Below are 27593 nucleotides of genomic sequence, written 5' to 3' on the forward strand. Positions count from 1 at the left end.
ATCTGTAGAATAGTTAGGCCCCAACCTATGTCTGGGAGAGGTTTTGGATTAGGCTTTCCTGCTTACCTGACATACAGCTCGCCCTGGAGTGAGTGGGTAAAGAGCTTCCAAAAATTTGAGGTGGTTTGCTTTTGGGTTGGGAGATTGGGGAGTTAGGATTCCTTTCTCAGGACTCTTTGGCAACGAGCTCATTCTCCATTGGACACACTCTTTCCAAGGCCACCCCCAGAATGAGGTCCTTTCCTCCTGTGGGAAAGTGGAGTGGGGGGAAGGGGCTGTCTGTGTGACTCATTTTCCTTGCCTTAGAGAGATGCATCTGTCCAGAAAAGGCCAACCCAGTAGGTGTTGACAGGGCCAGACTGTCCTCCGTGCTCCCCAAAGGCTGGACATAAACACACACCAGTTGGCACAAATATTTGTGGCGCCGATAGCTCTTTATTGCCAGTAGCTGACATTGCCCAGGAGTTGGGGAAAATAAGTTATGGCACCTGTGGCATCTGACAGGAATTGCCAAGTTGGGGAGAGGACGGAGCTGCAGAGGGAAAGGTGTGTGAGGTGGCAGTGGAAATATCCACAGAGAACGTCTTTTCTCACTCCAAGTCAAGTCCTCCTTGTGCCCAAAGGGGCAAAGTAGAGGTCAGGGTATTAGCTACATGGAGCTAAATAAGGGGCAAAAGGCAGAGGGGGTTCCTAGAGGAACCACAAGGAAACAAAGGTTTGACCCCCAGAACCAAGCTTCCAAGAACCGTGTGTTATCACAGGATGACACAGGGAGGACGGCTATTGGTGATTTTCTCTAAAGGTTCTCCATTGCTGGCTCTTCGGATGGCCTCGATGAGCTGGGGGGGTGGGGTGAGGGGGAGCAGTGTTAGGCATAGAGAGGAGGGTGTGTCTCCGCCATCCTCCCAATGCTACAAATACTCACATCTTTCTCGTAAGGAAAACCTCCATTCTCCAGCTTGGAGAACACCAGCTGTCCATTGATCTCAATCTCAAAGGCCCCTGGTATGAAATAAACGCAAGAATGAGCCAAGAACAGGCAGAAGTCCAGGGAGGTCCTTGGCACTCCAGAGACTGCAGGCAAGACCGTCCGCGGTCTCCCGGTTTTTACAACCTTAGGCCGTGCAGCCCAAGAACCTAGGGAGGACTCACCTGCGTGTCCCTCCATCACTCCAAACCCACACCAGGCATTTTCACTGTGTGCCAGACACTGCTAGGGGTTTATATTCAGCAGTCAATGTCCGCTCTAGAAGGTAGGAGAGCTGGGGCTTATGACAGACTGACTCAGCAGGTGCTCCGCGGACCTCACCTGTCCCCCCGTGTCGCGACTCAATCTCGATGCCGGGATACTCCTCCTTCACGGCGCTCGCCAGCTCCAGGTAGGTCGCCTCGAAACCACAGGGTTCACTGGGGAGAAGAGACGTGGGGTGAGCTGGGGTTCCGGGGGTGGGGCCTCCCGTGGACCCACCCCCATCTTGCCGGAGAACACAGGGCTCCTCTCCAGCCCCAGCGGCTCACCAGTACTCCACCACGATGTGAACTCCACTGCCTGCTTCCACCTCCCCGGGAGGGGGCACTACGGACACCTGTCCCGGCTCCCCACTCATTGCTGCCCGCTCCGCTGCAGGGCTGCTTCCGGGTGTGACGCCAGGCCAAGGTCACGTGAGGGGCGTGGCCACGGGCGTGGTGGACCTCTCCTTGCGTCTGGGCGCCCCCTGCAGTCACCAGCTACTGCTGCATTTGATCCTGCACTGCGGCTGCAAAGCGAGCATCCTGAACTCAGCCAGGGGAACCTACCCAAACCCTCCCTGATCTGGGTTTTGAGAGCACTACATTTTTTTTTCGGCATCCGTTACTTACTGGACGTCATGGATTTACTTAAATAAAGGGCTGCAAAGCTCTTTCCCATTTACAAAAGACGGAGAAAATGGGACAAGTAGCTGATAGTTTGTCAGTGTTGGTTTTTTCGCGCTAGCATGACGGTGACTTTTTTTTTAAGATTTTATTTATTTATTATGTATACAACATTCTGCTTCCATGTATATCTGCACACCAGATCTCATAATGGATGGTTGTGAGCCACCATGTGGTTGCTGGGAATTGAACTCAGGACCTCTGGAAGAGCAGTCAGTGCTCTTAACCTCTGAGCCATCTCTCACTTTTGAAAACACCCCCATAGTTACATGCTCAAGTTTTTTTTTTTAATCTTTTAATTCTATTTTAATTATGTGTTTGTGTGAGTCTGAATTTGTGCATGTGAGGGCATCTTTTAAAACTTTTATTACATTTATTTATTTATTTATTTATTTATTTATTTATTCGTGTATGAGTGTGTGTTGGAGGTGCGGGCTGTGCCACACAGCATACTTGTGAAGGTCAGAGCATGGCTTTCAGGAGTCAGTCTCCTTCCATCCCGTGGGTCCCAGGGATTGTCAGGCTCTGCCGAAAAACGTCTTTACAGGTTAAGGCACATATCAGTCCAACACTATCTAGTTCTTTTGACTCTAATGTGCCAATGTTTCCTAACCTTTGTGACTCTTTCCTGCACTATAGGAGAGGAAGTCCCTGTGTCCTCAGGCTATGCTTCCTCATGGGCACCCACTTTTTGCACACCTATCTCATCCTAGCCTCTTGCTAGAGGGCTAGTATCATGGTTCCCAGTTTGTAATTCTGGAAGTGGAGGCAGCCAGTCTTCCTTTCCCCTTCCTTCCCTGAAGCACCACTTCATTAACGTTAAACATTAAAGTAACATTATAAAGTCTCCCATTCTGGAGTCTCTTTAAACTGTTTATTGTTTGCTCAGCTTTTGTTTGTTGGGTTCTGTCGTCATCCCATCCAGTTACAGAACGTTTCCATTAATCTAATACGGTCCTTCCTTTTTGCTTGATGTCCATCCAGCTTCCAGCTCCAGTCCTAAGCAATCCCTGATTCGCTCTTTATCATCTTTTCTGGATATTTCACATAAATGGAATCATACAGCATGTGACTTTTGCCCTAGTTCTCTCATACTGTACCTGGAGTGTACCAGAAGTTCCTTTTTATTGGTGATTTCATTCAATTGTGTAGATAGAGCACAGTTACTATTGCTATTAATTTGGGTTTCTTTGGTTTTTGTCTGTTTTGAATAATGCTGCTATAAATGTAGATGTCATTTTGTGAATGTGTGTCACAATTGCTCTTTGGTAGATTCCTATGAGAAGAAATTATTGGGCTGCTGGGCGTTGGTGGCGCACACCTTTAATCTCAGCACTCAGGAGGCAGAGGCAGGCAGATCTCTGTGAGTTTGAGGCCAGCTTTATCTACAACATAAGTTCGTGGACATCCAGGGCTACACAGAGAAACCCTGTCTTGAAAAACAAATAAAAAATTATTGGGTTGCCTGGGAAATTTATATTTAACTCTTTATGGAGTTGTCTACCTGTTTTTGTTTTTTCCAAGCGGCTGTATCATTTTACACTACCAATAGCAATGCAGTACAGAGGTACTCTGGTTTCTTCAGAGCTGTCACACATAGTGGTTTCCCATCTATTTGATGACACCTATTCTATTGCTCTTTTTTTTTGTTTTGTTTTGTTTTGAAACAGGGTTTCCCTGTGACTTTGGAGGCTGTCCTGAAACTAGCTCTTGTAGACCTGTCTGGTCTCGAACTCAAAGAGATCTGCCTGCCTCTGCCTCCCAAGTGCTGGGATTAAAGGCGTGAGCCACCAATACCCAGCAACACCTATTCTATTGTTCTATTGCCCATCTTTTCAAGTAGTCATTAGCCATTCATACATATTACTTAAACAGAAATATCCATTCAGTTTCATTCAGTTTTCTTTTTGGTTTTTCTTTGTTCCTTCTTCTTCTTCTTCTTCTTCTTCTTCTTCTTCTTCTTCTTCTTTTTTTTTTTTTTGAGACAGGGTTTCTCTGTAGCTTTTGGATCCTATCCTGGAACTTGCTCTATAAAGCAGGCTGGCCTCGAACTCACAGAGATCTATCTGCCTCTGCCTCCTCCTGAGTGCTGGGATTAAAGGCCTGTGCCACCACTCTGGTCAGTTTTATTTTGTTTTTTGAGACAGGTCTCACTGTGTAGCTCTGACTGCCCTGGAACACACTATGTAGACCAGATTGGCCAAAAACACAAAGAGATCCGCCTGCCTCTGCCTTCTGAGCACTAGGATTAAAGGCATGAACCACCATGTTCAGCTTACAGCCCAGTTTTTTTTTGTTTTTTTTTTCTTAATTTTAATTTTATTAAATTGTTAATATTTTCACATATACTTTCCCTCTCCCTCTCCCTCCCCCCACCCCCATTCCTTCTCCCCCACCTCCAACCTACCCCCCACCCCATCCACCCGCCACTCCCCAGGCAGGGTAGGGCCCCCAACCAGGGTTCCACCAAGTCCACCAAATCTTCCTACAGCCCAGTTTTAATTGGACTACTTATTCTGTATTATTGGTACTTTATAGCTGGGGGATGTGACACAGGCCTTTATTTTCAGTACTTGAGTGGCAGAGGCAGGTAGGTCTCTTTGAGTTTGAGGCAAGCCTGGTTTACAAAATGAGTTCCAGGACAGCCAGCTCTGTTACATAGAAAAACCCTGTCTTTTTTTTTTTTTTTTTTTTTTTTTTTTTTTTGGTTTTTCAAGACAGGGTTTCTCTGTAGCTTTGGAGCTCTGTAGACCAGGATGGCTTCGAACTCACAGAGATCCACTTGCTTCTGCATCCTGAGTGCTGGAATTAAAGGCATATGCCATCATGGCTGGCTATGATTTTTTAAAAAGATTTATTTATTTATTTATTTTGTATACAGTGTTCTGCCTCGGGAGTGCTGGGATTAAAGGCATGCGCCACTAAAGCCCGGCTCTCAAGGTATTTTTTTAATTACAAAAGTATTCATTATGAGTGTGTATGTCTGTATGGGTGTGGACATACCAATACCACAGTGCCCATGTGGAGGTCAGAGGGCAACTTGTGGGATCCCTCTCCTCACCATGTGGCTCTTGAGAATTGAACTCAGGTCATCAGGCTTGCAACAAGCATCGTTACCTGCTGAGCCGTCTACCAGGCTTCTTCAAATCAAGGTATTTATGATGGAATAGGTCTAGAACCCCAACAGAGGCAGGAGGGTAGCCACAAGTTCAATGGTAACTTCAGCTAAATAGGGAGTTTGGGGCTAGCCGAGGTTACATATCTTGACGTTTCTGAAAACTGAAAATGGGCTGGAGAAATGGAGAGCACTGGCTGCTCTGGCAGAGGACCAGGGTTCAGTTCCCAGCACCCACATATGAATGCTTCACAACCATCTCTAACTCCAGTCCCAAGGGCTCTGAGGCCCTCCTGTGGCCTCCTTGGGCACCAGTCAACAATGTGGTACACTTAAAGACAAACAGACAAACACATACACACAAATAAAAAAATCTTTAAAAAACTCCAAAGCAATGCAACAACAAAAACTAGGTTTTGTCCAGAAGCAAAAGCATCATAAGCCAAGGAACAGCAGGAAATCAGTTCCTTCTTGTGTGTCTTTTTTTTTTTTTTTTTTTGGTTTCTTTCGAGACAGGGTTTCTCTGTGGCTTTGGAGGCTGTCCTGGAACTAGCCCTTGTAGACCAGGCTAGTCTCGAACTCACAGAGATCCGCCTGCCTCTGCCTCCCGAGTGCAAAAATATGGAACGCTTCACGAATTTGCGTGTCATCCTTGCGCAGGGGCCATGCTAATCTTCTCTGTATCGTTCCAATTTTAGTATATGTGCTGCCGAAGCAAGCACTCTTGTGTGTCTTTTATTTCAGTTTTGTTTAGTTGCAAATACTCAGGTTGGCTTTGAACTCTTAATCCTCCTGAGTAATGGGATTACACATTCAGTTTGTAGTGACTTTATCCTAAATGCAAATTAACATTCTGCTTCCATGTATATCTGCACACCAGAAGAGGGCACCAGATCTCATTACAGATGGTTGTGAGCCACCATGTGGTTGCTGGGAATTGAACTCAGGACCTCTGGAAGAGCAGTCAGTGCTCTTAACCTTTGAGCCATCTCTCCAGCCCAACTTATACATATTTAAAGTTCATCTTCTATGAGCAAGATGGCTCAGCAGTTCAAGGCACTTGATGACCTAAGTTTTGATCCCTGGAATCCACTTGCTGGAAGGAGAACCAATTCCTATTGACGTCTACACACACACACACACACACACACACACACACACGCACACACACACGCATGTACACATAAATAAAAACAAGTCTTTATTAAAGAAAGAAATGGAATTCTATGTCACACAGCCCTCCAAGTCTGGCTTCCCTCCAGCCCAGCCCTCAACATCTACAATGATCTTTCAAAGCACAGCCCTGCCCCACTGCTGTATGTCTCCTTGGGCCCAGATACAACCTGTAGGGTCTGGCTTCTGCCCACCACTCCTGCCAGTCTGGACAAACAGGATGGATGGCTCTCAAACCTGGTTTGCAAAACAGCCACCGGAGGGCTGGTCAATGCCACACATTCCTGGGACTCTGTCTCAGAGACGCAGACTCCAGACTCCGTGGCTGAGGAGGGGCCCAAGGACCTGTTTTCCATAGCAGCTAAGAGACTTGGAGGCTGTGTTCCCGCCTTTTAAGAACTGCGAGGCTTTTCTCCACCCCTCCCAACTTGCACAACCTGCCCAGGCTCACCTGCACGGCCGCTTTTCCTGTCCACCCCCACTCCCTTAGCTCGGCATTCTGTGCTCCCGCCTAGCAGCTCTTCCGTGTTTGTGCCTCCACCATGGATGGTTAACCCCTCTGGTTCCCATTCACCGGCGGCAGCTCCTCCTCTGCCTCCTTTTCACTTCCACAGAAAGGCCTTCCCTGCCTCCTGTGAGTCACTCACCTGGCATACTTGTCACTTCGTATTTGTGTGACTCTTAAAGGTCAGTCTCCCTGACTGAGTTGCAGCAGGCTAAGGGCGGGTCTGTTTTTGTTGCTTTGCTGTTTCCCCAAACCCGGATCTGCTAGGTGCTTCCACTGTTGGATATGAGTAAATTGTCTTTTGTGCTTTTTTTTTTTTTTTTTTTTTCAAACAGCTTCCTGGGCCAAGTCTTGCCCACCTCTTTGCTTTGTCCTTTGCTTTGTCCCATTTATACTAGTCTTTCTTTTTTCTTGTCTTTTCTTGCTTGTTATTTTTGGTTTTTGTTTGTTGTTTTTTGAGACAATGTTTCTCAGTATCGTCTTCCCTGACCTGAAACTTGCAATGTAGGGCAGGTTGGCATAGAACTCACAGTAATCCACCTGTCTCTGCCTCTGGAGTTCTGGGATTAAAGGCACCTCCACAGCAGGCTTTTCACACTAGCTCTTCAAGTGAAAAGTTGAGACCCCTTATCAACCCGTGGCTTGTTTGTTTTTAACTGTGGGCCATAGGAAGCTGGGAGGTGGCCTGTTGCTGCCTTTGATCCGGGTCTCTGAGCCCCTCTTCCAGATCCCCCATGTTTGCTGAGGGCTGAACCAGAAAGTTGAAGTTACAGCTGTAACAGGGCCAAAACGGTCGCCAGATCACCGTGGCCCCTCCCACTAGGCCACCTTGCCACTCTTAGATTTAAAACAGGGAAGGTGAGACCCTGAACTTGGCTCGGAAGGGTACCTTGGGTATCTCAGAGGGGCCAGGGCACTGGGTGGCTAGACTGTGGCTGGAGGTCAAAGGGCAGAGCATCTCTTCAGGATCCCTCTTAAGCAGAGTGCCCTTTGTCCTGGCCATGGGTGGGGGATGGGGGGTTAGCTGAAGACCGCCCCTTAGCTTGACCAATGAACTGACCACCATTGGGCAGGGACAAGTAGGAGTGGGCGGGACCATTTCTTATCTAACAAACAGCCTCCAGACTAGAGTTCTCTCTTTCCAGCGTGTTCTTTTTGACTCTTCCCTGCCTCTCCCCAGGCACCTGCTCTCTCCCTGGCACCTGCTGCCCGGTAGGAAGGGCAAGAGCAATCCCAGGCGGTGCATTGTGAGGAGTCTCCACCCCTCCTCCAGCGCTTCCTTCTCCAGGGCGCCTCTCAGGCCCCGCCCTCACCTGCCCAAGATAATTTTAGTTTCTCTCAGCCTGGACTCTGGATACACAGGGCTCTCTCCACATTCTCCCGCCTCAACATCCAAAGGCGTGATACCCTCCTACCCCCTGTAGAGCATAGAGAGTGGGCTTGAAATCAAATCCAAGTGCTTGGGATCCCTAGATAGAACCTGACTTTGGGCCCGGTGTCCCGCTCCTTCTGCTGGAGTTCCTCCAGGTAAGGCGACCGACATCTGTCTCAAGACAATCTGCTTCTCCCCCCTCCCCCCAGCTTCACCAGGGCTTCAGGTTGTGCCTGCCTCGGGCGGATGTGGCCCTCTGCCCAGGTAGATGGCCTGGAGGCTGCCAGCCTTCGCCGCCCCCCCCCCCGTACGTCCTCGCTCGCTGAGGTCAGGCCACAGGCGGCGTGGGGGGTGGGGGGGGGGGGGTGGTAGTTAAGGCCTGGAGTCTTTCTCCGTAAACCGGTGGCCTCGGGCAGCTGTGCCGTCCAAGGTCTGGGTAAGGAACGAAGCGGGAACTTCATCTTGGGGATGAGATGGATGCCTAAGGAAAGATTCATCCTCCCGATGCTCTCTGGCGTCTTCATTGCATTGTTTTGTTTGTTTGTTGCTCGGCATCTCGAATCCTTCCCCTTGCTCACCTTGCTCCCCCAGACCTCCCGTGTTTTTCATTTTGTGCCCCTCACACTCCCCCCTTCTCTCCCAGTGAATTCGTGAATGGGAGGTAGGGTCTCTCAGTCACCTCCGGAAACCTGGACTTTCCAGCTAAAATAGTTCTTTCTACTCAAGACCAGCTAGTTAGGGTGGCGGGGGTCCCGAGGTGGCTCTTCACTGCCTTGCTGAGCTCAGTTTACTACAATCCCATTGGAGGGGAGTAAAGTTCCCATCTGGAGGGGAGTAAAGTTCCACCATGGCTGGGACTCCGTATCTCCACGTCGTTCGTTGTCCCCCTCGGATGTGGAAGCCCGGCCTCCTGGATGCACCAGCAAATGGACAAAGAAAACCGGAGGTGCGGGCGCTGAGAGAAGGGTCTGCTGTGCAGGGGCAGGAAGAGAGTGCGTGGCGGCTCATGTAAGCCTGTCTTGAGGCTGAAGCTGGGGAAAGACCTAGGTCCGGGTCTGGGTCTTCATGGCAGGATGGGACAGTGTGCACCTGAGGGCCAGATGGTGATCTTTTCAGCCTTTTTTGCCCTTGCCCCCCAGGAATGCGATGCCTTCTGGGTTGTGAGTCTGTGCTAGCTTGGACTCTGCTCTCCCTCGTGTGTGTGTGTGTGTGTGTGTGTGTTGTACACCTCCCCAAAAGTAAAATAATGATTAACTCTGCAGGGAACTCTACTGGAAATTCTAGCATTCTTCCCAAATTAAACATTACAAGAATTGTCCCGCCCCCTCTATTCCATTGGGTGTTTTTTTCCTGAGCGGAGTGGGCGGAGCATCAACTTCGGGTCAACTAAGGGTTTCCTGCCTCCTCATCTGGTCCAGGCACCCCTAAAGGTTAAGCCCCCCACTTTCCTCCCCAAGTCGTGATGGGGGTTGGATTGGTGTACTAGATCAGAAGCGGACTGCCCGGGCCACTGGCTCCCCAACCCTTCCCCCTAAACCTGAGAAGAGTGGATGGTGGCCCTGTTTGCTGTTGGCCCCAAACATTTAGGCCTTGCTACTCGCCTTGGGGTTTGCTAGGTGGGGCAAGATTCAGGAAGTAAACAAGGCGGCTGGAAGGGTAGGAGAGAGGGTGGGGCGGGAGCTGCTGGGGCTGGATAGCCAGAGTTGGAGTGGCCTGGCTGAGAGGACTAGTTGGTTGGGGGCCCAGTTTCTACACGGGAAGATTTGCTTAGGCCTAGTTTGACTGTTTCAGCTCTCTTGGGCAGGGGCTGCGGGGCCCAGAGCAGGCTCCTATGCCCCACCTTATCTTTTAGGTACCGACAGCTGCTAGTCTTCTCCAGATGAAGGGTGGGGTGGAGGGCTCTGGAAGCTAACCCTAGTGCAGCCGGCACCTGGGCCTCTGACATCAGACTGTAATCTGACTTGAATCCACACCCCCCCCCATTTCAAACACCTGTCCAGCCGGGTGTTGTTTTCTCACTTTGAGGGAGGGGCACCCCGGCAGAGGAGGACCCCCATTCCTGAAATGAAAGATCAGGTGTGTGGGAGTGGGTGCCAGGTGTTGATGCCCCTTGCTTGGTGACTTGGGCATGCTAAGTGTCACGAGTGTCTTGCTTGCTCTGCTTGGCTCTCCTGGAGTTATGTTGTCAGTCTGTTTGCCTGTCCTCTTGGGTGTTTTGACTCCACTCCTGCCTGATGGTACCTCTCAGGTCAGGACATCCCAGAGTGTGTTCAGAGACCCTCTTCCACGGAGCAATACACAGGAGTCCCCAAGGCCAGATGCATCAGCATACATCCTAGGATAATTAACAGCGAAGAGAGTTGCAGGTTCCAGACCTAGGCTAGGCAGGACTGGATGCTGCCTGCACATCACCAGGAGGTCGGCTCCAATCCTGATAGGCTCCTGGATCCAGGCCGGGCATTTCCTCCTACCTCCCTGGGTTATAGGCAGGGTGATGGTTTGGGACTAAGGTGGGCAGATGATTAGTCCCACCTGGGCTGGACACTGGCCAAGGGTGGGGAGGATGATGTCAGAGGAGCCTCGGGCTGCTCCTCCCATTTTCATCTTTCCCCAGCCTGCACCCCTTGCTCCCAGGCTACCTGTAGGTTGGGGAGTCAGGGACTGAGGGCAGAGGCAGGTTGTTTGTGTTCCTCCTCAGCCAGGAAGTCCTATAGATGAGTCAAAGTTGAATGGGGAGCCTGGGGCATAGCTGTCCCGCCCCGCCCTGACTCACCTGTCCCCCAGATCCCTTCATGCCCTCACAGAAGGGTCAAGAGTTTGTCCTATCCTGGTGCCAGGAACCTTCCCAGGTGTCCTGGGCAGCCTCACAGTCCTGATGCAGGGTCTGGAGAACAGGCAGGATACTGGGATTGGCATTTTGTCTGGGTTCTGCCAGGTTCAGCACCATGGGGTCTGCTGGTTCCTGCAGAGAAAGGCTGGAACCTGCCCCACCCCCAACCCCTTGCCTGGTCTCGTCTGTCCTTACTTGTCCTAACTTCTCTGCACCCGTGGGTGCTAAGGCATAGGTGAGACTCTAATGTGTGCCAGGTGCTTTCAGACCAGAGATGGGTTAAGACAGGTGCACAGTAGTGGGGGTAGAGTTCCCAGCACCAGGCTGAGTGTGACAAGTCCAAGAGAACTTCTCATCCATAGGAGGTGGCTTTATCATTGTGGCTTTGGGTAAAAATTGGGTGGGATGAGGAGTCTGGGAAGGCCCACCGAGTTTGTGGGTGCTGGGGTAAGAGCCCCCCAGGCCTCCTGTTTCCACCACAACCTGAGCACATGGTCCTGCCCTCCTGATCCTGTCCTTCCTAATCGCCTCTCTCTATCACTCATCTCTCTGCCAGGTGTTACCACAACAGGCCTGGCAAACTGCATCTGGCAACAGGTGCTAGAACAATAAAGTGCTGGAAAAATCTGGGGCAGAGCCCAGTGGCATGAACAGCCTTTGCCCTGACCCTGTGGCTCCAGCTAGGGACATGTGGCATGGAGCCTACCTCTTCTTTCCCCTGAGCTGGTGTTGCTGCAGGGAGAGCACTGGCATTGGAGTCCCAAGCACCAGACTGAATGCCACTGGGCACATGCGTACTTCCTTCTCAGGACCCCAGTGTTCCTTTCTATGAAGTGGGCGTGCCCTGTATCCCCTCTGAGGGCTCCGAGGAAACTGCAGTTTGAAGGGATCAGCGATAGCACATGGCATCAACATTGTCTTCACAGGTACCATGGAACTGGATCTGAGCCCACCTCATCTCAGCAGCTCCCCAGAAGATGCGTGCCCAGCTCCTGGGACCCCTCCTGAGACTCCTCCACCCCCTGATAACCCTCCAGCTGGGGATGTGAAGCGGTCACAGCCTCTGCCCATTCCAAGCAGCAGGTAGGATCGGACAGTGGGGCTGCATGGGTAGGGAGGTCTGGGGACAGGGAGGCGAGCCAGCACTGACTAACACATAGTGGCTTCCATCCCTCAACTCTGACATAGGAAACTTCGAGAAGAGGAGCTTCAGGTGACCTCGCTACCCTCCATCCCCAACCCGTTCCCTGAGCTCTGCAGCCCGCCTTCACAGAAACCCATTCTTGGAGGTTCCTCCAGTGCAAGGGGGTTGCTTTCTCGAGATTCCAGTCGCCTCCATGTGAGTTGTTTTGGGAAAGGGAACAGTGGGGACAGTGCTGCCCCAGCCCCGGGCAGATGTGGTGTCGCCTCTTTGGTGCAGGTCCCTGAACATAAGTCAGAGAGTAGAGTCCCCCGCCCCTGCCTTGCCCCAAGTAACCTGCAGTTCCTGGGGTACAGGTGGTGAAGGTGTACAGTGAGGATGGGACCTGCCGGTCTGTGGAGGTGGCAGCGGGTGCCACAGCTCGACATGTGTGTGAAATGCTGGTACAGCGAGCCCATGCCCTGGGTGATGAGAGCTGGGGCCTGGTGGAATGCCATCCCTATTTAGCACTGGGTGAGTCGGGGTACAAGGAGCTGTGGGGCGATGTCTTGGGCAAGATAGGTGGCTCATCTGTGAGGCTTGGTTAATTTCTACCAACCCCTGCTTTTCACCCTTGATCTCAGAGCGGGGTGTGGAGGACCATGAGTTTGTGGTGGAAGTGCAGGAGGCCTGGCCTGTTGGTGGAGATAGTCGCTTTGTCTTCCGCAAAAACTTTGCCAAGTATGAACTGTTCAAGAGCCCCCCGGTGAGTGGGAACTGGGTGTACACACACACACACACACACACACACACACACACACACACACACTCTAGATCCCTAGCCTGGATTCTTGAGCGTTGATTCCTAACTATTTCTTTCTTCCCTAGCATACACTGTTCCCAGAAAAGATGGTCTCCAGCTGTCTGGATGCACAAACAGGCACATCTCATGAAGACCTCATCCAGGTGAGGTCTGCCTCACCATAGATCCACAATTCTCCCTACCCCCTTACCCCAAGTCATCCAGTGTTTCTACCCTCTGCTGCCATGTGTGATCTGATCTGTGTTTGTTGGTGTCTGCCGCCACCATGGTGACCTTTGCTGGTGAAATGGTGGCAGTCAGTGCTGGTGCAGCACCTCCTGCGGAGGTTTGAGAGGAGGCAAGCCCTTCACCCCTGTTCACATCTGTCCCCAGAACTTCCTGAATGCCGGCAGCTTCCCCGAGATCCAGGGCTTTCTGCAGCTTCGGGGCTCTGGCCGGGGCTCAGGCCGAAAGCTTTGGAAACGGTTCTTCTGCTTTCTGCGCCGGTCCGGCCTCTACTACTCCACCAAGGGCACGTCCAAGGTGAGGTCTTGAGGTCAGCTCTCGCCTGTCATGTACTTCTTCCTCACTAGTGCTTCTTGACCCTTCCATCTTGGGCCCGGGGATCCTCAGCTGCTCTTCCTTCCCCTTGGGCTGGCTGTCTTCAGGCCATGCCAGAATCTATCCATCCCAACCCCTGTTTGGCTCACCTACCCTAGGAATGGCAGTAGAAAACATAGGCGCCTGTGTGTGTGTGTGTGTGTGTGTGTGTGTGTGTGTGTGTGTGAGAGAGAGAGAGAGAGAGAGAGGGAGAGGGAGAGGGAGAGGGAGAGGGAGGAAGGGAGGGAGGGAGGGAGAGAGAGACATTGTTAGCCATCACCATTGGTCTCAGGTCTTCAGGACCTTGTTTTTGAAGACAGGGTCCCTACTAGGACCTAGGACTTGCAGATTAGGTCAGGCTGAGTGGCAACCCCACACGGGGATTAGAAGTGTATAGCATTACATCCAGCTCTTTAAGTGGGTGCTGGGGATTAAACTTGGGTCCTCCTGCTTGCACAGCAAGCCTTTTACCAACTGAGCCCTCTCCTCAGCCTCTATCTGCTGTGTGAACATGGGTATTTCCCTGCCTCTCCCTGGTCCTAAACTCTCTTTACCTGGTGGGGCACTAATGTGGAGATAGGACCTACCTGTACCAAGCCCTACTTTCTCACCATGCCCAGGACCCGAGGCACCTACAGTATGTGGCAGATGTGAATGAGTCTAATGCCTATGTGGTGACCCAGGGCCGCAAGCTCTATGGGGTGCCCACGGACTTCGGCTTCTGTGTCAAGGTGAGGACTCAAGCAAGGCCTGGTGTGTGTGGGGGGGCGGTGAGAGCTGTCCAAATTCTAGTGTCCTGCCTATGGCTTGTGAACCCCGTCTTGAGAAACCCAGCCAATTACCGCTATACCTGCACATCTGGGTAGTCCTTGGGCCCTTCTTTGCCCCGTGGCAACTGGGCACAGAATCAGACAGGGGACAGACCACTTCCTCTCTCCCAGCCCAACAAGCTTCGAAATGGCCACAAGGGCCTCCACATCTTCTGCAGTGAGGATGAGCAGAGCCGGACCTGCTGGCTCACTGCTTTCCGTCTCTTCAAGGTAAGACCCCTGGAACAGCAGGGGGGCTGGCCTTGCCTGAGGGAGGTGACATGGCTCTGCCTTCAGGAAGTCTTCCCAGTAAGAGGTCACCATAGCCGGGCTTCTGAGAATACCAGTCAGGAAGGGCAGGGTCAGCCCTACTCTGGAGAAGTCCTGGCCTGAGGGGTGTCACAGCCCATCTCCTAGGCTCTCTTGACCTCAAACCTCTTTTCTTCCCCTGCCTCAAGTATGGGATGCAGTTATATAAGAACTATCAGCAGACTCAGTCTCGTCACCTGCGCCTGTCCTATTTGGGGTCTTCGCCCTTGGTGAGTATACTCAGGGGTATTAGGAGAGGTGAGGATACAGGCTCAGGGCAGCTATTCTGACCCCTCCCTCCTCCTTCTGTCCTTTTTGCAGAGGAGTGTTTCAGATAATACCCTAGTGGCCATGGACTTCTCTGGCCATGCTGGGCGTGTCATAGAGAACCCCCGGGAAGCTCTGAGTGCCGCCATGGAGGAGGCCCAGGCCTGGAGGGTAAGCCCTGCGTGCATCCGTGTTTGCTGCACTGGCTCCCAGTGGGCTTTCATGGAGTGGGAGGGAGGAAGAGGGGTTGGGGAGAGGGTGAGTGCCAGTGGCACTCTGACTCCCATGCCCCCCACTGCAGAAGAAGACAAACCACCGTCTCAGCCTGCCCACCCCATGCTCCGGCTCGAGTCTCAGCGCAGGTAGGTGACAGTCTAGAGTTCTTAGGGTGGACGATGGTGCTACTCTGAGCCTTCTTGGCTTGGGTCAGGCATGTTTTCCCTGAATGACCAGCATCACTTTTCTCCTGACCCCAGCCATCCACCGCACCCAACCCTGGTTCCACGGACGCATTTCCCGGGAGGAGAGCCAGCGGCTAATTGGACAACAGGGTCTGGTGGATGGGTAAGAGGCTGGGCTGGGTGGGGTAACTGACCTGGGGACCAGCAAGACCCTAGGGCAGGTGCAACCAGGAATCCCTGGTAACGTGGTTTTGTCTCCTCAAAGTGTGTTCCTGGTCCGGGAGAGTCAGCGCAACCCACAGGGCTTTGTTCTGTCCTTGTGTCACCTGCAGAAAGTCAAGCATTACCTCATCCTACCAGTGAGTAACTCCCCTATTTATAACTTGGGTTCTCGTAGCCCGGGGAAACACGACTTGAAGTCCTACTATGCGCCTCCTTTTTCCCTGTACAAGAAACGGGGGTCAATTGCTGGTCCCAAGGGCTGCTCCTCCGCTCGGGACGGCTCCCTGACCTGCCCTCTGGCCACACCACAGAGCGAAGATGAGGGTTGTCTCTACTTCAGCATGGACGACGGCCAGACCCGTTTCACAGACCTGCTGCAGCTGGTGGAATTCCACCAGCTGAACCGAGGCATCCTGCCCTGTGTGCTGCGCCATTGCTGTGCCCGTGTGGCCCTCTGAGGCCACTGGAGCCGTTACAGCCCATGGGGCTGCCCACCACCCTTCTGTTCAGTGAACTTGGTGCAGGTGGATGGCATGATGAACTACTGGAGCTCCCCCCATACTCCATTCCACTTTTCTCCTGTGTCTTTACCTCCCTCAGGCAACAAAACATCCCCCGACCCTGTTCATCCCTGAGTCCTGTCCCCAAGGGAGGCATTTGTGGTCCTCTCCTCAGGAGCTCCTGAGGCACTGTTCCAGCTCGGGGCATTATGCAAGAAGAAAGCGCAGCCCCGGTGGTCTAGTGCCCCACACCCTGTACAGACAAAGAGGCCAGTTGATCTGCTCTGTTTTATACTAGTGACAATAAAGATTATTTTTTGATACACCCATGAGTTCTGTCTGGCAAGAAGAGACAACAAGAGGACCCTCAGAGGTGAAGGTGTTGGTCAACCAGAATATGCCCTGAGCACAAAATTGGTGTTAGTGGCCTGGGAGCTTTCATATCCTAGCAAGGACTCTGGCACAGTCAGTGAGTGCTAGTTAAATGGATGAGTGGACAATGGGTAACAAGGGACTGTGCTTTTTTTTTTCATTCTTTTTTATTTTTATTTTTGTTTTTCAAGACAGGGTTTCTCTGTGTAGCTTTGGAGCCTATTCTGGCACTTGCTCTGTAGACCAGACTGGCCTCAAACTCACAGAGATCCATCTGTCTCTGCCTCCAGGGTGCTAGGATTAAAGGTGTGTGCCACCACCGCCCGGCCTCATTCTCTTTTAAAAAGGACTTTTTAAAAAGTATGTATTAGATCTATGTGAGGAGTTGAGTATGTGTACATGTGAGTGCAATTGCTCAAGGAAGCCAGAAGGGGGAGTTGGATCCCTTGGAGCTGTAGCTACAGGCAGCCAGGAGCTGTCTGCTGTGGATTCTGGGAACCAGACTCAGGTCTTCCGCAAGAGCATTACCTGCCTTTAATGAATGAGCCATCTCTTCAGCCCCAAGGGAGTGGGCTTTTCTGACAGCACTTAGATGTAACAGAGTCTGGGAATCAGAGATGAGCCAGATACGGTAGTATGTGCCTGGAATCTCAGCACTTAGGTAGTAGAGGTAGGAAGAACATTTCTGGGCCAGCCTGGGCTATGTGATACCCCATTTGCCCACTTCCCTTCTCCCCACAAACAAAAACAAGATGAGTCAACAAGAAGTCTTGGACTAGTTGGTGGACAGTGAGCCCTGACAAACAAACACCACAGCGGAGAGAATGGTCTCACTTCCCACAAGCCCCTGTGTCTTCCACCAGCTCTTTCCCCCACATGCCCCTATGTCTTCCACCAGCTCTTTCCCCCACAAGCCCCTGTGTCTTCCACCAGCTCTTTCCCCCCACAAGCCCCTGTGTCTTCCACCAACCCCTCTCTCTTTCCAGGTCCAGGTTTGCTTTCTGTCCTTATCCCTCACCCAGAAAGGGGATAAATCCGCAGCCCCACGCCCATCACCCTCTCAGCCTTCGCTTCCAGAATGAGCTTTTGCAAAGTGCAAACTTGTCCTCTGCTCAGCCAGGCTACATTTTCCCCAAGAGTTTCACGCCATCTAACCCGATAGAAGCTTTATAATAAGTGCATCCACCGACACACTCAGTATATACTAAGTGAGTCCAATGGCAACACCTGCACCTCCTGCTTGAGTTGCTCAGAGACGTCTCCTAAATTGTGAATCCCAAGCAGACATTATTTTGCCAGAAGAAGTCAAACTTGACTCTGGTTCTGTGGACTTAATAACTAGTTTACCAGAAATATGAGGGCCAGAGGAACACATGAATTGACACATGGGGACAGTTAGCAAAACCTGGACTTGGAAACTACAGAAGGGGTGGCTCAGTTTCTACTTCAACAATAACAACAGAAATGACAAGAAAAGCAAAGACGGGGAATGTCTACATTCTAAGAAATTCAGATGTGACAACCAAATGATTCAGATCCAAACTCACTGTAAAAATACGTTCATGAGCAATTGGGGGATGTTTTAACTTTTGTGATATTAGGGAATATGGTTAAGTTTTAGAAAAAATGTAAGGTACGAAAATGGCATGGTAGCTACCTCCCCCCACCCCCTGCCCCCACCTCTCGAAAAGACATGTTCTAGCTGCATGGGATTGTGAAGTGTAATCCCAGCACTGTTCTGGCAAGCTCCTGGCAAACCTAGGCTACATGGTGAGACTATCTCAACAAATACCAACAACCCAGAAGGGCGTTGGGGGACAAAAGGGAGGGAGACTCATTTGAAGTATTTCAGGTGAGACATGTCTCGGTTTTCCTGAGACAGGGTCTCACTCTGTGTTTCTGGTTAGGCTGAAATTTGCTAGGTAGACCAGGCTGGCTAGCTTGGAACTCACAGAGATCTACCTGCCCCTGGTAGACCTCTGTCCCCCATCCTTGTCTTAGTTAGGGTTTCTATTGCTGTGAAGAGACACCATGACCACATCAGCTCTTATAAAGGAAAACATTTAATTGAGATGGCAGCTTACAGTTTCAGAGGCTCAGTTCATTATCATCATGGCGGGGAGCAGGGCGGCGTGCACACAGACATGGTGCTGGAGGAGGAGCTGAGAGTCCTACACCTTGCCGGCAACAGGAAGCCAACTGAGACACTGGGTGGTACCCTGAGCATAGGAAACCTCAAAGCCCACCCCACAGTGACACATTTCCCACCCCACAGTGACACATTTCCCCCAACAAGGCTATACCCATGCCAACAAAGCCACACCTCCTAATAGTATCATTCCCTGTGAGATTATGAGGGCTGAATTACATTCAAACTGCCACAGTCCCCAAACTCCAGTGTAGAGATTAGAAGCATGTGTCACCATGTCCAGCTTGGCTTCATTTTTCAAAAGACCCATATTTGTTGATGCCCTCACTACTTTTCATATGTTTGAAAAAGATCTCACAACTTTTTAAAAACCTTTCTAACCCTCTGAGACAGACTAAGCACTAGGTAAAGGAATAGTTACTCTGCCAGCTACATCACTGTCCTTGTTCAAATGCCAGCTCTCCTATGAACTGGCGGGGCGGGGGGAAGGGGGCAGACTGCAGGACAGTCATGATGTCTCACTGGCTCTGGGTGCCAGGTCTGGGCACATTCTGCTTCCCTTTAGTTGGCTTTCAGGTGGAAATCCTCAACTTCAGGGTAGACCTTTCTAAAGGGACTCTTCAGGTTCTATCTCTACAGTCAGCTTGGCCTGAGGTGACCTCAAAGGTCCAGCCATTTCAAGGAGCACTTGGGCTAAGTTCAGCAGTATTGCTGGCCAACTGGGACAAAGACAACCCACGCTTGCCTGATGCCAGGCTAGGGAGCTTGGAACCAGGCCTGACAGAGAGAGACAAAGAGACCCCTTCCACACTGCAGCCTGTTGCCTGCTCGGACCTCCCCCGCAGAGCTCACTGTGGCCCAGATCTTACTGCTGTTCTGAAGGACTTGGAGCAAGGATCAGTGCCTTCCACAGCTGGACACCTGCCATGGCCCCCAGAACTAGCCCTTCTATTGGCTGTTCCCCAAGCTTGGAACTAGGAGTGTACTGTCCATGAATGCCCAGTGTCACTCCTGAGGTATTCCTGCCAAGGTCCCAGGAGAGGGGACAAGATGAGTCATCTTTTAAGCATGTCTGAGGAGTCAGGCTGCCCCCAAAGGAACCCAGTGTCTCCTTAGCACCTGAGGTACTGGGCAGGGGATTATGCCCCTTCTATGTCAACCAGCCAATCAGAATCTCTGAGACTGGTATACCTTCCATTTTACACATAGGAAACTGAGTCTCAGAGTGCATGACCCACCTGGGGTCACTGGGAAAGTTAGAAACAACCAGCCCAGGCTGCAGGTGGTGGATGCCATCCTTTTCAGCCCAGGAGGAGGAATCGAAGGGCCAACAGCTGGGAAGGATGATGTCTGCCACCTGGTGGGAGGAGAGAGCCCACTCCTGAATGTTGTCCTGTGACTTCCATTGCTACACAATCACCATGGCACTCTAAATAAATAAATAAATGTAAAAAAAATTGTTTTGGGCCTGGAGAGATGGCTCAGAGGTTAAGAGCACTGACTGCTCTTCTAGAGGCCCTGAGTTCAATTCCCAGCAACCACATGGTGGCTCACAACCATCCGTTATGAGATCTGGTGCCCTCTTCTGGTGTGCAGATATACATGGAAGCAGAATGTTGTATACATAATAAATAAATAAAATCTTTAAAAAAAATTGTCTTGAGGTCTTTCAAAGAGGCCCAGTGGGTAAAGGCACTTGTTGCCAAGCCTGACATCCCAACCAATCACCAGGACCCAACTGCGGCAAATTGTCCTCTGGCCACACACACACACACACACACACACACACACCATGGCATGAGTGCAAAGCTCACACACATGCACACTAAAAAACAGATAAACTTACAATAAATTATAATAAAATTATAACAAACAAATATAATTAAACCAACCTCTCATATATTGGCATTTATGAAAGAGCTGGATTATGAAAGAGATGGCAGGAGGGAGAATATCAATCTTACTAGTCCAGACTGGCCTCTAAACTCGCAGTCTTCTTGCTTCCGTCTTTAGTCTCCTTTAGGGTCACCGTACGTATATCCCATTAGGGTATCAGTGGTGGAAACGGGCCTTGTGATTGGAGCTGAGGGAAAGCTGTGTGGGAGTGGCATGTGTTGCTTGCACACCACTCACATGTGATAACGGAAGGCTTATACATGCTTTAACCTGCCAGTTTCTAAGGCCCGAGCCACGTCCTCCAGCACACAATAGAACTTGCCCCCTCCCACCATTCTGTCTGGGTACCTGCCCATCTTTTCCAAAGGATCCCAGCAAATTCAGCTTTCGCCAACTCTGGCCTACCTGGCTCTCTTACTGTCATTAGACCGTATACAGATAGGGTCCACAGTTTTGGCTTCCCTCCTCCCAAGCTGTGGAGCCACCGAAGCCCACACATCTAAGGGATGAACTCGGTGGGGGTTTTTCTGGGGCGAGGGGAGGCGAAGGGACCTGGAGTGAGTTTAGTAAGAAGAGGCCCCAGACTTGTGGGGCCAGGTTGGGGTTGGAGAGCGCATGCACGCAGGGTGCCACCCACACTGGTGTGTGCAAGTTGATCCGGTGCCCACAGCTACATCTGTCGCCAACTCAGCCTGCACGACGACAATAATGCCGACGGCCTGACGCTCTTTGGACGTTGCAGGGCGAAGATCCAAATACACCCCGTCGGTCCTGGGGCTCTCCTTAGGGTCTGTCGTGACGTCCAGTCTCGAATCCGTCCCGGTGCAGCTCCATGCCAGCTGGTGCGGGCAGCGACCTGGTGCTGAGGCTCTGCGGGTCCCTGCGAGGTCCCGAGCGGGTCCAGCCGCGCTGCTGCAGTGCCACCCAGCGGCCATTCCGGGAACTGTGACCGACGCCTCCGGAGGTTCCCCGGTTGGCTCGCTTGCACTTCCCCTGCCCCTCCCCCGTTTCCTAGCTGCGCTCGGGGGCGCGGGGTGCTCCAACCTCGCGGCAGAGCCCGGAAGGGCGGGGCGCGGCGCGGCGCTGGGCTGTGACCCCCGTGGTTTCACTTCTGGATCCCGCTCCGCTGGGGCTGGGAGAGGAGGACCTGGGTGGGGGCGGCAAGGGCGGTAGCTGCGGGCTAGCGGGGTCTAGCGCTTGGGACCCCTGGGGTGTCACGCAACCCACGCCTTCCTGCGCTCCCCACCGCCCCTGGGCTCCACTCCGCTGTCCCCAGATCTGTTGCATGTCCGCAGCGGCCGCCGCCCCGTCGGGGATGCGAGACCCCCGAGAGGCTCAGGGCGGCGTGGGCGGCCGGAGGGGGAGTTGTGAAGCCGCAGGCCCTGGGTTAAGCTGCTGGCTGCTGGGACGCCGGGTTGTTTCTCAGAAATGTAGCTGGCCCTTGCCTCACCCCCTCGGCTGGTTCTCCCCCACCCCCCCCGCCCCCGGTCACTGCGTTGTCTCTCGCAGGTTCCCTGACTCGGGAATCTCTGTCCACCATGAGAAAGGGTATAGAGCATTCCAGCACCCACAAGCAGAGCCTCCCACGGTTGTACAGGTGAAGAGGCAGGAGCCTGGCACCTCTCTGTCCCTAACCTCTTTGGCCCAGAATCTCACAGTTGAGAACGTGACCACTTGGGAGAATCCCAGGCCACACCCCTTACCTCCTGCGCCCACCCCCTAGGAGCCCTAAGGTGAGAGAAGGGACTGGGAACAGGACTCCTATCCCTGGGTTCGCTTTTGTTGTTAGAGGATAGGCCTGGTGTCTACTGGTGCAATGGGGCTGAAGTCGAGCTTAGAGTCCCAACCCACAGAAATCTGAAAGATTCATGACTCCAGGGAAAATTAAGGTCCAGAAAGGGAAGCCCTGGAGGTCACCCAGGTCACCAGTCGTGAGGCTGTGACTTGAGACCAGAATATGAGTATTGGCACCAAGTTGCTCAGCTTTCCCCCAACACACACAAGAGGAGCTCTGCAAGAAAGACTGAGAATGTAATTCCAGTGGGGGTGGGGTGGGGCTTGAGTTGGTGGTGGGACAAACTTGGGGGGTAGCACCTGCCGCCCCCCACCCGTTCCCATCCATCTGCCTCCCCCAGGGCTGTGGTTTATTTGACTAGGCTGCTCTTTTGGGCCAGGGGGCAGAGGGGAGGGGGAGTTGATGGGAAAAAAAGACTCTGGGGCTTCCTGCCCCCTCACTCCTGGGTAGAGGGTGGTGGCGGCGGCAGGTTACATCACTCACAAGCTCTCCAACCTCCATTCTTTCCACTGCAGATCTTTTTCCTTGTGTATGTGCTTATTGTACATATGGGGGGGCGCTCTGTTATTTGGGGGCCAGGGAGGCAGCTGCATACTTCACAGGTCAAGACAGAGTTAAAAACAAAACCGCAGCAAACTCGACACCCGTGTCCTTCAGGGACTTTCCATGACACCTTCCTTCCTCCTTCCCCCAAGCCAAGGAGTACCTCCCTAGAGGGCCTCCCCAGCCCAGGTGCAGTGGCTTTTGGCTTTTATGCAAACAACCGTCTGCCTGGGAATGCTCCAGGGCCAGAATTTATGGCCTGGGTGGGACATCCCACTTCACTATCCCCCTCAAGCCATTCCTGGTAGTCTGGAGCTCTGGTGTCTAATGCCCCCAGGGGTTTTTGAGGATGGGGTCCCAAGGAAGGGAACTTGGTCCTTTGCCTCTCTACCCTCAGGAGGCAGTTGCCTGCAGGTGGAGGTTTGCATCCTCCAGCCTTGCAGGTGGCCTGGGGTGTGGAGTGATGGGGTGGGGGAGGCTGCAGGTGCGAGGTGGCCTCTCTTACTGAGCCACCACGCCTCTAGAGCTACACTGGTCACTAGAGCTAGGGATGTAAAGTGTCCTTAGGCTGGAGGGAAATGCACCCCCCCAAAAATAAGTATTCAAGGCCTCCCTGTCTCTCCCCGCCCCCAGCTCCTTTTCCTTGGGAGGGAGTGGGCTTGGGAAAGCCAAGGGAAGGCTGCTTTAGAGTGATTTATGCTAAAATACAAGGGCAGGCTGGCCTACCATTCCCATCTCCTGCCCTGGGAGGATTTGCTGGAAGTCCTCAAAGCAAAAGATGCAGCTGCAATGGAGTTGTTGGGGGAGGGGGGCCACCCCACCACCAGCCCACTCAAGGACTGAGCTTGTTAAATCCAAAACTGCAGAAGCCTCAAGGCAGGGCAAGGGAGACATGTGTATCCAACCTTTTGACATTGTGACATGATGTTATCATCTACAAAGTTCACATTTAAGAGCTGCACAAGCGAGTTAAACAGAATCTCAATGTTTACGTTTATGACTTATGTGTTGGGCGGCATTCATGGTTATCCCTGGCCATACACGATCCATATGTGATCCATGCCTTTGAGTGAGTTTACATGAAGCTGGCAGAAGGCCAGACTTCTCATATTCTTCATTGTCTTGACATAAATACCAGGTAAACAAGACAAGGCTGTGTCACCCCACGTCACCTTAGGTTTGAGTCCCCACGTATCCAAAGACTGTATGTAACTTGTCTGAGTTTCATAAACTGCTTTTCATGCTTCAGAGATCCATAGCTGAAAACAGCCAAGGCTCACTTACCTGCCTGTCTCCTGACCCTCCCTCTGCTGGAGGGGAGGATGGTGAAGTGGTATGGAGTAAGGGGACTCTTCTGAGGTCACTGCTCCTGCTGTGTCCAGATCCCTGTCTTCTGGAATCCCTAGTGAGCTTTGGGAGGAGTGCATCCAGAGCTCTACTATGTCCTCAGGGGCCATAGGTGTAGTAGGCAGGCTCGGCAATGTGTCTGGGGAGAAAATTTACTGACTCCCGGGGACACCGGTGGTAATTCCACTGATTTTGATACTTTGGCTTTAAAGAAAAAAAAAAAAAAAACCAAGACAAAATTATGGAAATGTTCCCCAAGGCAGAATGAAATCTCTCCGTTTTCTGACAGCAACCATGACAAATGATAAGCATGCAATGGGACTAATTTTAAACACACCAGGATTTTATTTATTTATTTTTTTTATCAGTGTAAAAATCAAACACAGTAAAGAAAATTTGACAATATCAGCAAGCTGTTTCATACAGGAGATGCATCCCTCATGTTTTGGCAAGGTTAGCACGGCTTCACTTCAAAGTGAACTTTGGACAAACTTGGGGTGGGGAGTTATGTACAGAGCTCCCAATGGTGGGATTCAGCTAAAACTCCAGAGGAGGGAAGACAAACGCCTCTGGCAGGGCATGTTTCTGAGAAACACAGGCAGAGGGGAAAGGCCAATAGCATAGGCCTTGTGGTAACTTGTAGGTGAGGGTTCCCTGAGCCCCAAACCACCTTTTGTTCCTCCCTCATCACTCTGCAGACAAAGGGTCATCCACAGACCACACGTGTGGTGGCTTTGACAACCAGAAATTAAAAATAAGCTATGGTTTTTTCCAGTAGCCAAAACGATCCTTCCCCAGTGCTCACAGACTGAGAACCTGAGCATACAAAACCACAGTCTGGGTGAAGGCATGTCTGCTTCTAAAATGACCTGCTAATTCTTTGCAACCCACAGTAATTTGGTTTCCGTGAATCCACAGAGGCAGGCCCACCAGGAAGAGCCTTGCCTGCTAGCCTGGAAAAGTCCTCATATCGATGAGTCATCGGTAGCCACATCAGTCATTTTTAAAGGCTGCTCCATTTCCCTAACAGGTTAAAATGTATGTCTTTTGGGGGAAGCAGAGAAACAAAGCTGTGTTTGAGACAAGGTGGTGAGTCCAGTAGGGCTACTCTCTGGGCTTTCAGGAATGGCTCACTGGGGTGATGGAGGATAAGAACCCTATGGGAAAACTCTAAGACTAGGAAGGCTAATGGCTGTGGTCTCACAGACAGGGAGGGAGCAAAGCTATGCTACTGTCCTGGTGAAAGACCATGAAGTGTTCTATGTGGCTCACTCACATGGGCTCCAAGTCCAGCATATTCACTAGCCTTGTGCAACACAATGATAAACAGTTAGACATCAGTAGCCTCCTTCCACAGTGGCACTGGCTCTAGTGTGATCTTGGACTTTTTTTTTTTATGTCCTTCTAACCAGACACAGGATTTACAGCAGAAAATTTATAACTAGATGGTATAACACTCCTCCCCCAAAGCAACTTTACTTTATAGACAATATTACAGCAAACCTCACAACACTCTGGAAGGTAGATATCATTATGACTTTACATTTTTAATCGAAACATTAATGTTCCAATTTCAGATAACAGTTCACATGATATCAATGGGTAAGACAGTTCACAGTTGGAATGTTTAGAGGGAACAGCACATCCAACTTCTCCAAAAAGTGCAAAAACCTGTTTAGCGTATTGATGGCTTGGGTTATGGAGGTTACAGCTTGGGTAAGACAGATGCAGTCTTATGTTCTGAGCTCACCCAAGGCCAAAGCCCACACTCATATTCTAGGCACTTCCAAGTCCATTATCCTTAGAGCCAGTGGTCTCCATCCCCGCACTCACTGATCATTCCCATGGCCAGTCAGTCCTGCCTTCTTAGGCAACAGTCCTAGGGCTGCCTGGGTTAAGCCTTTGGTTTCAGATAAAGAATGTAGATTCCCCAGTCATGTTGCCCAGAACACTGTCTGTTGAGGTTTCTTGGACAGCCCTCTGTATAAAATAGCATCTTTATCCTTTGAGACATGACAGTATATATTTGTTCATCTTCTGCTGAGGCTCTTGATGCTGATTTTTAGGTTAAAAAAAACAAACCCACAACTCACCACTCTTTTTTTTTTTTTCCTTCTTGAGTGCAGAAGTCTTAATTCAAGGCTCCTGCATCCTTGAAGATGCCAAGCTCTTTTACAAGTTGGAACTGTCACAGTTTCCCAAGCCTTACCGGAGACCAGCATATCTTTCAGTGGGGTGGGGTGTACCTTACAGTGAAGACCATGGACCAACTTTATGGTCTTCCTGACTGCCCTGGGATATGTTTCAAAAGTATGATTTCTTTGTATCTATTTCTTTCTTTCTTTCTTTCTTTCTTTCTTTCTTTCTTTCTTTCTTTCTTTCTTTCTCTTCCAGCTGGCTTGGACACTGGGGCCTCTCTCATGCTAGTGCTAGGCATGAAGCATTCTTGCACTGAGCTATACCCTAGCCTAGGAGTAAGGTTTGTCCCTTCACAGCACACTGACCTTCCCATTTAGTAAGGGTGACAAAGAAGCCATGGAGAATAGTGATGCAGATCAACTTGGAAAACTTCTATGCCAATGTGACATTTGTTAGTTATAAAATATTACAATTAAGTAAGATTTTGTGTTTTAAAATATTCCTCTTTGCAAAAGAGACTTGGGACCATTTTCTTCAGGTGTGGGGGTGACAACTAAAGTGGTAAGCACATAAAAGGGGAGAAATTTTGTTGTGGATGAACCCAGAAGCAAAGTCAGGAAGGGCTGAGAACGAGCACAGAGACAAGGCTAGCAGGTTTGTCAGGGCCCGGGCACTGGTTCTTTGGGAGAATGATTTAAGGCATATGAACATCGGTGGATTTTTCCCTCTTGTGGTGGTCATGCTGAGAGGTGGTGGGACGGATACTTATATTGAGCTCTGTGCAGCACGTCACATCATGGCGAGGAGCATTTGGAGAGCCATTTCTACTCTTCTTTCCACCCTCACCCCAACTCTGTCACCTTGGCTGCAATGGAACTTCTTGTGGGTTTGGTTGGTCCCCAGTTTTCAGCCCCCTTGGGTGTGTGGTTGGAGCCTGCTTCTAAGAGGGCTGGTGGGAAAGGAGGGAAAGACCCACAGGGCTCATGGCAGAGGGGAGGCTGTGTGAGAGAGCTGAAGCTGCCCCAGGACTTCACAGCCCCAGGGAGGATGCAAATCCCTACCCCTCTCACTTCAGCCCCACCTCCATCAAGAGGGGCCCTTAGCTAGCAGAAGGAACACATGCACTGGTGGTGCTAACCACTGTGCTAACCACAGCGCCCCACCAGGCTCAACAGTCTGCACTCAAGGTCTTTGAGCTCTAGTAGGGCCTTGGAGTCGAGGACCCCTGCTGAGGCTCTGCCTGACTCTGTGAAGTGTGAAAGTCACTCAGAAAGTAGCCTCAGGAGATGGAAGTCATCCAGCAAGTCCATGCCCACAGGACAGGGTCTAATCTGTGGAGGTTTCTGGGCTGGTAGAATGGTAGGTAGCTGACCATCTTGAGATGACAAAGTGTGTGTGTGTGTGTGTGTGTGT

The 27593-nt window shown here is 51.2% G+C and overlaps 1 protein-coding gene, 1 long non-coding RNA gene and 1 other non-coding gene across 3 annotated transcripts; 1 reads left to right on the forward strand and 2 right to left on the reverse strand.

Annotated features, from left to right (window-relative positions):
* Positions 1-413: 413 nt before the first annotated feature.
* Mien1 lies at positions 414-1653 on the reverse strand. The gene is made up of 4 exons (XR_003486885.2): positions 1519-1653; positions 1310-1407; positions 926-1002; positions 414-839 (listed from the first exon to the last, which is right to left on the reverse strand). It is a non-coding gene; the product is annotated as a migration and invasion enhancer 1 (long non-coding RNA).
* Positions 1654-5644: 3991 nt separating this feature from the next.
* LOC113836576 lies at positions 5645-5751 on the reverse strand. The gene has a single exon (XR_003486921.1). It is a non-coding gene; the product is annotated as a U6 spliceosomal RNA (small nuclear RNA).
* Positions 5752-11840: 6089 nt separating this feature from the next.
* Positions 11841-16060, forward strand: Grb7 (growth factor receptor bound protein 7). The gene is made up of 14 exons (XM_035448076.1): positions 11841-11992; positions 12098-12248; positions 12407-12563; positions 12674-12795; positions 12918-12995; positions 13225-13374; positions 14052-14162; positions 14373-14471; positions 14699-14779; positions 14871-14987; positions 15118-15178; positions 15293-15380; positions 15483-15576; positions 15751-16060. Exons 1-14 carry the CDS (start codon positions 11841-11843, stop codon positions 15895-15897), a joined length of 1608 nt encoding a protein of 535 aa, XP_035303967.1. The 3' UTR covers positions 15898-16060.
* Positions 16061-27593: the final 11533 nt, after the last annotated feature.

This window comes from Cricetulus griseus, chromosome 7, assembly GCF_003668045.3.
Source record: "Cricetulus griseus strain 17A/GY chromosome 7, alternate assembly CriGri-PICRH-1.0, whole genome shotgun sequence".
Lineage (NCBI taxonomy): Eukaryota > Metazoa > Chordata > Mammalia > Rodentia > Cricetidae > Cricetulus > Cricetulus griseus.

What these genes read in the sequence shown, in the direction of transcription:
- Grb7 (XM_035448076.1), top strand. Translation starts at nt 11,841, where the DNA reads ATGGAACTGGATCTGAGCCCACCTCATCTCAGCAGCTCCCCAGAAGAT. An exon ending in GAGATTCCAGTCGCCTCCAT is followed by an intron (nt 12,249 to 12,406) that starts GTGAGTTGTTTT and finishes CCTGGGGTACAG; the next exon opens with GTGGTGAAGGTGTACAGTGA. An exon ending in AGGAGGCCCAGGCCTGGAGG is followed by an intron (nt 14,988 to 15,117) that starts GTAAGCCCTGCG and finishes CCCCCACTGCAG; the next exon opens with AAGAAGACAAACCACCGTCT.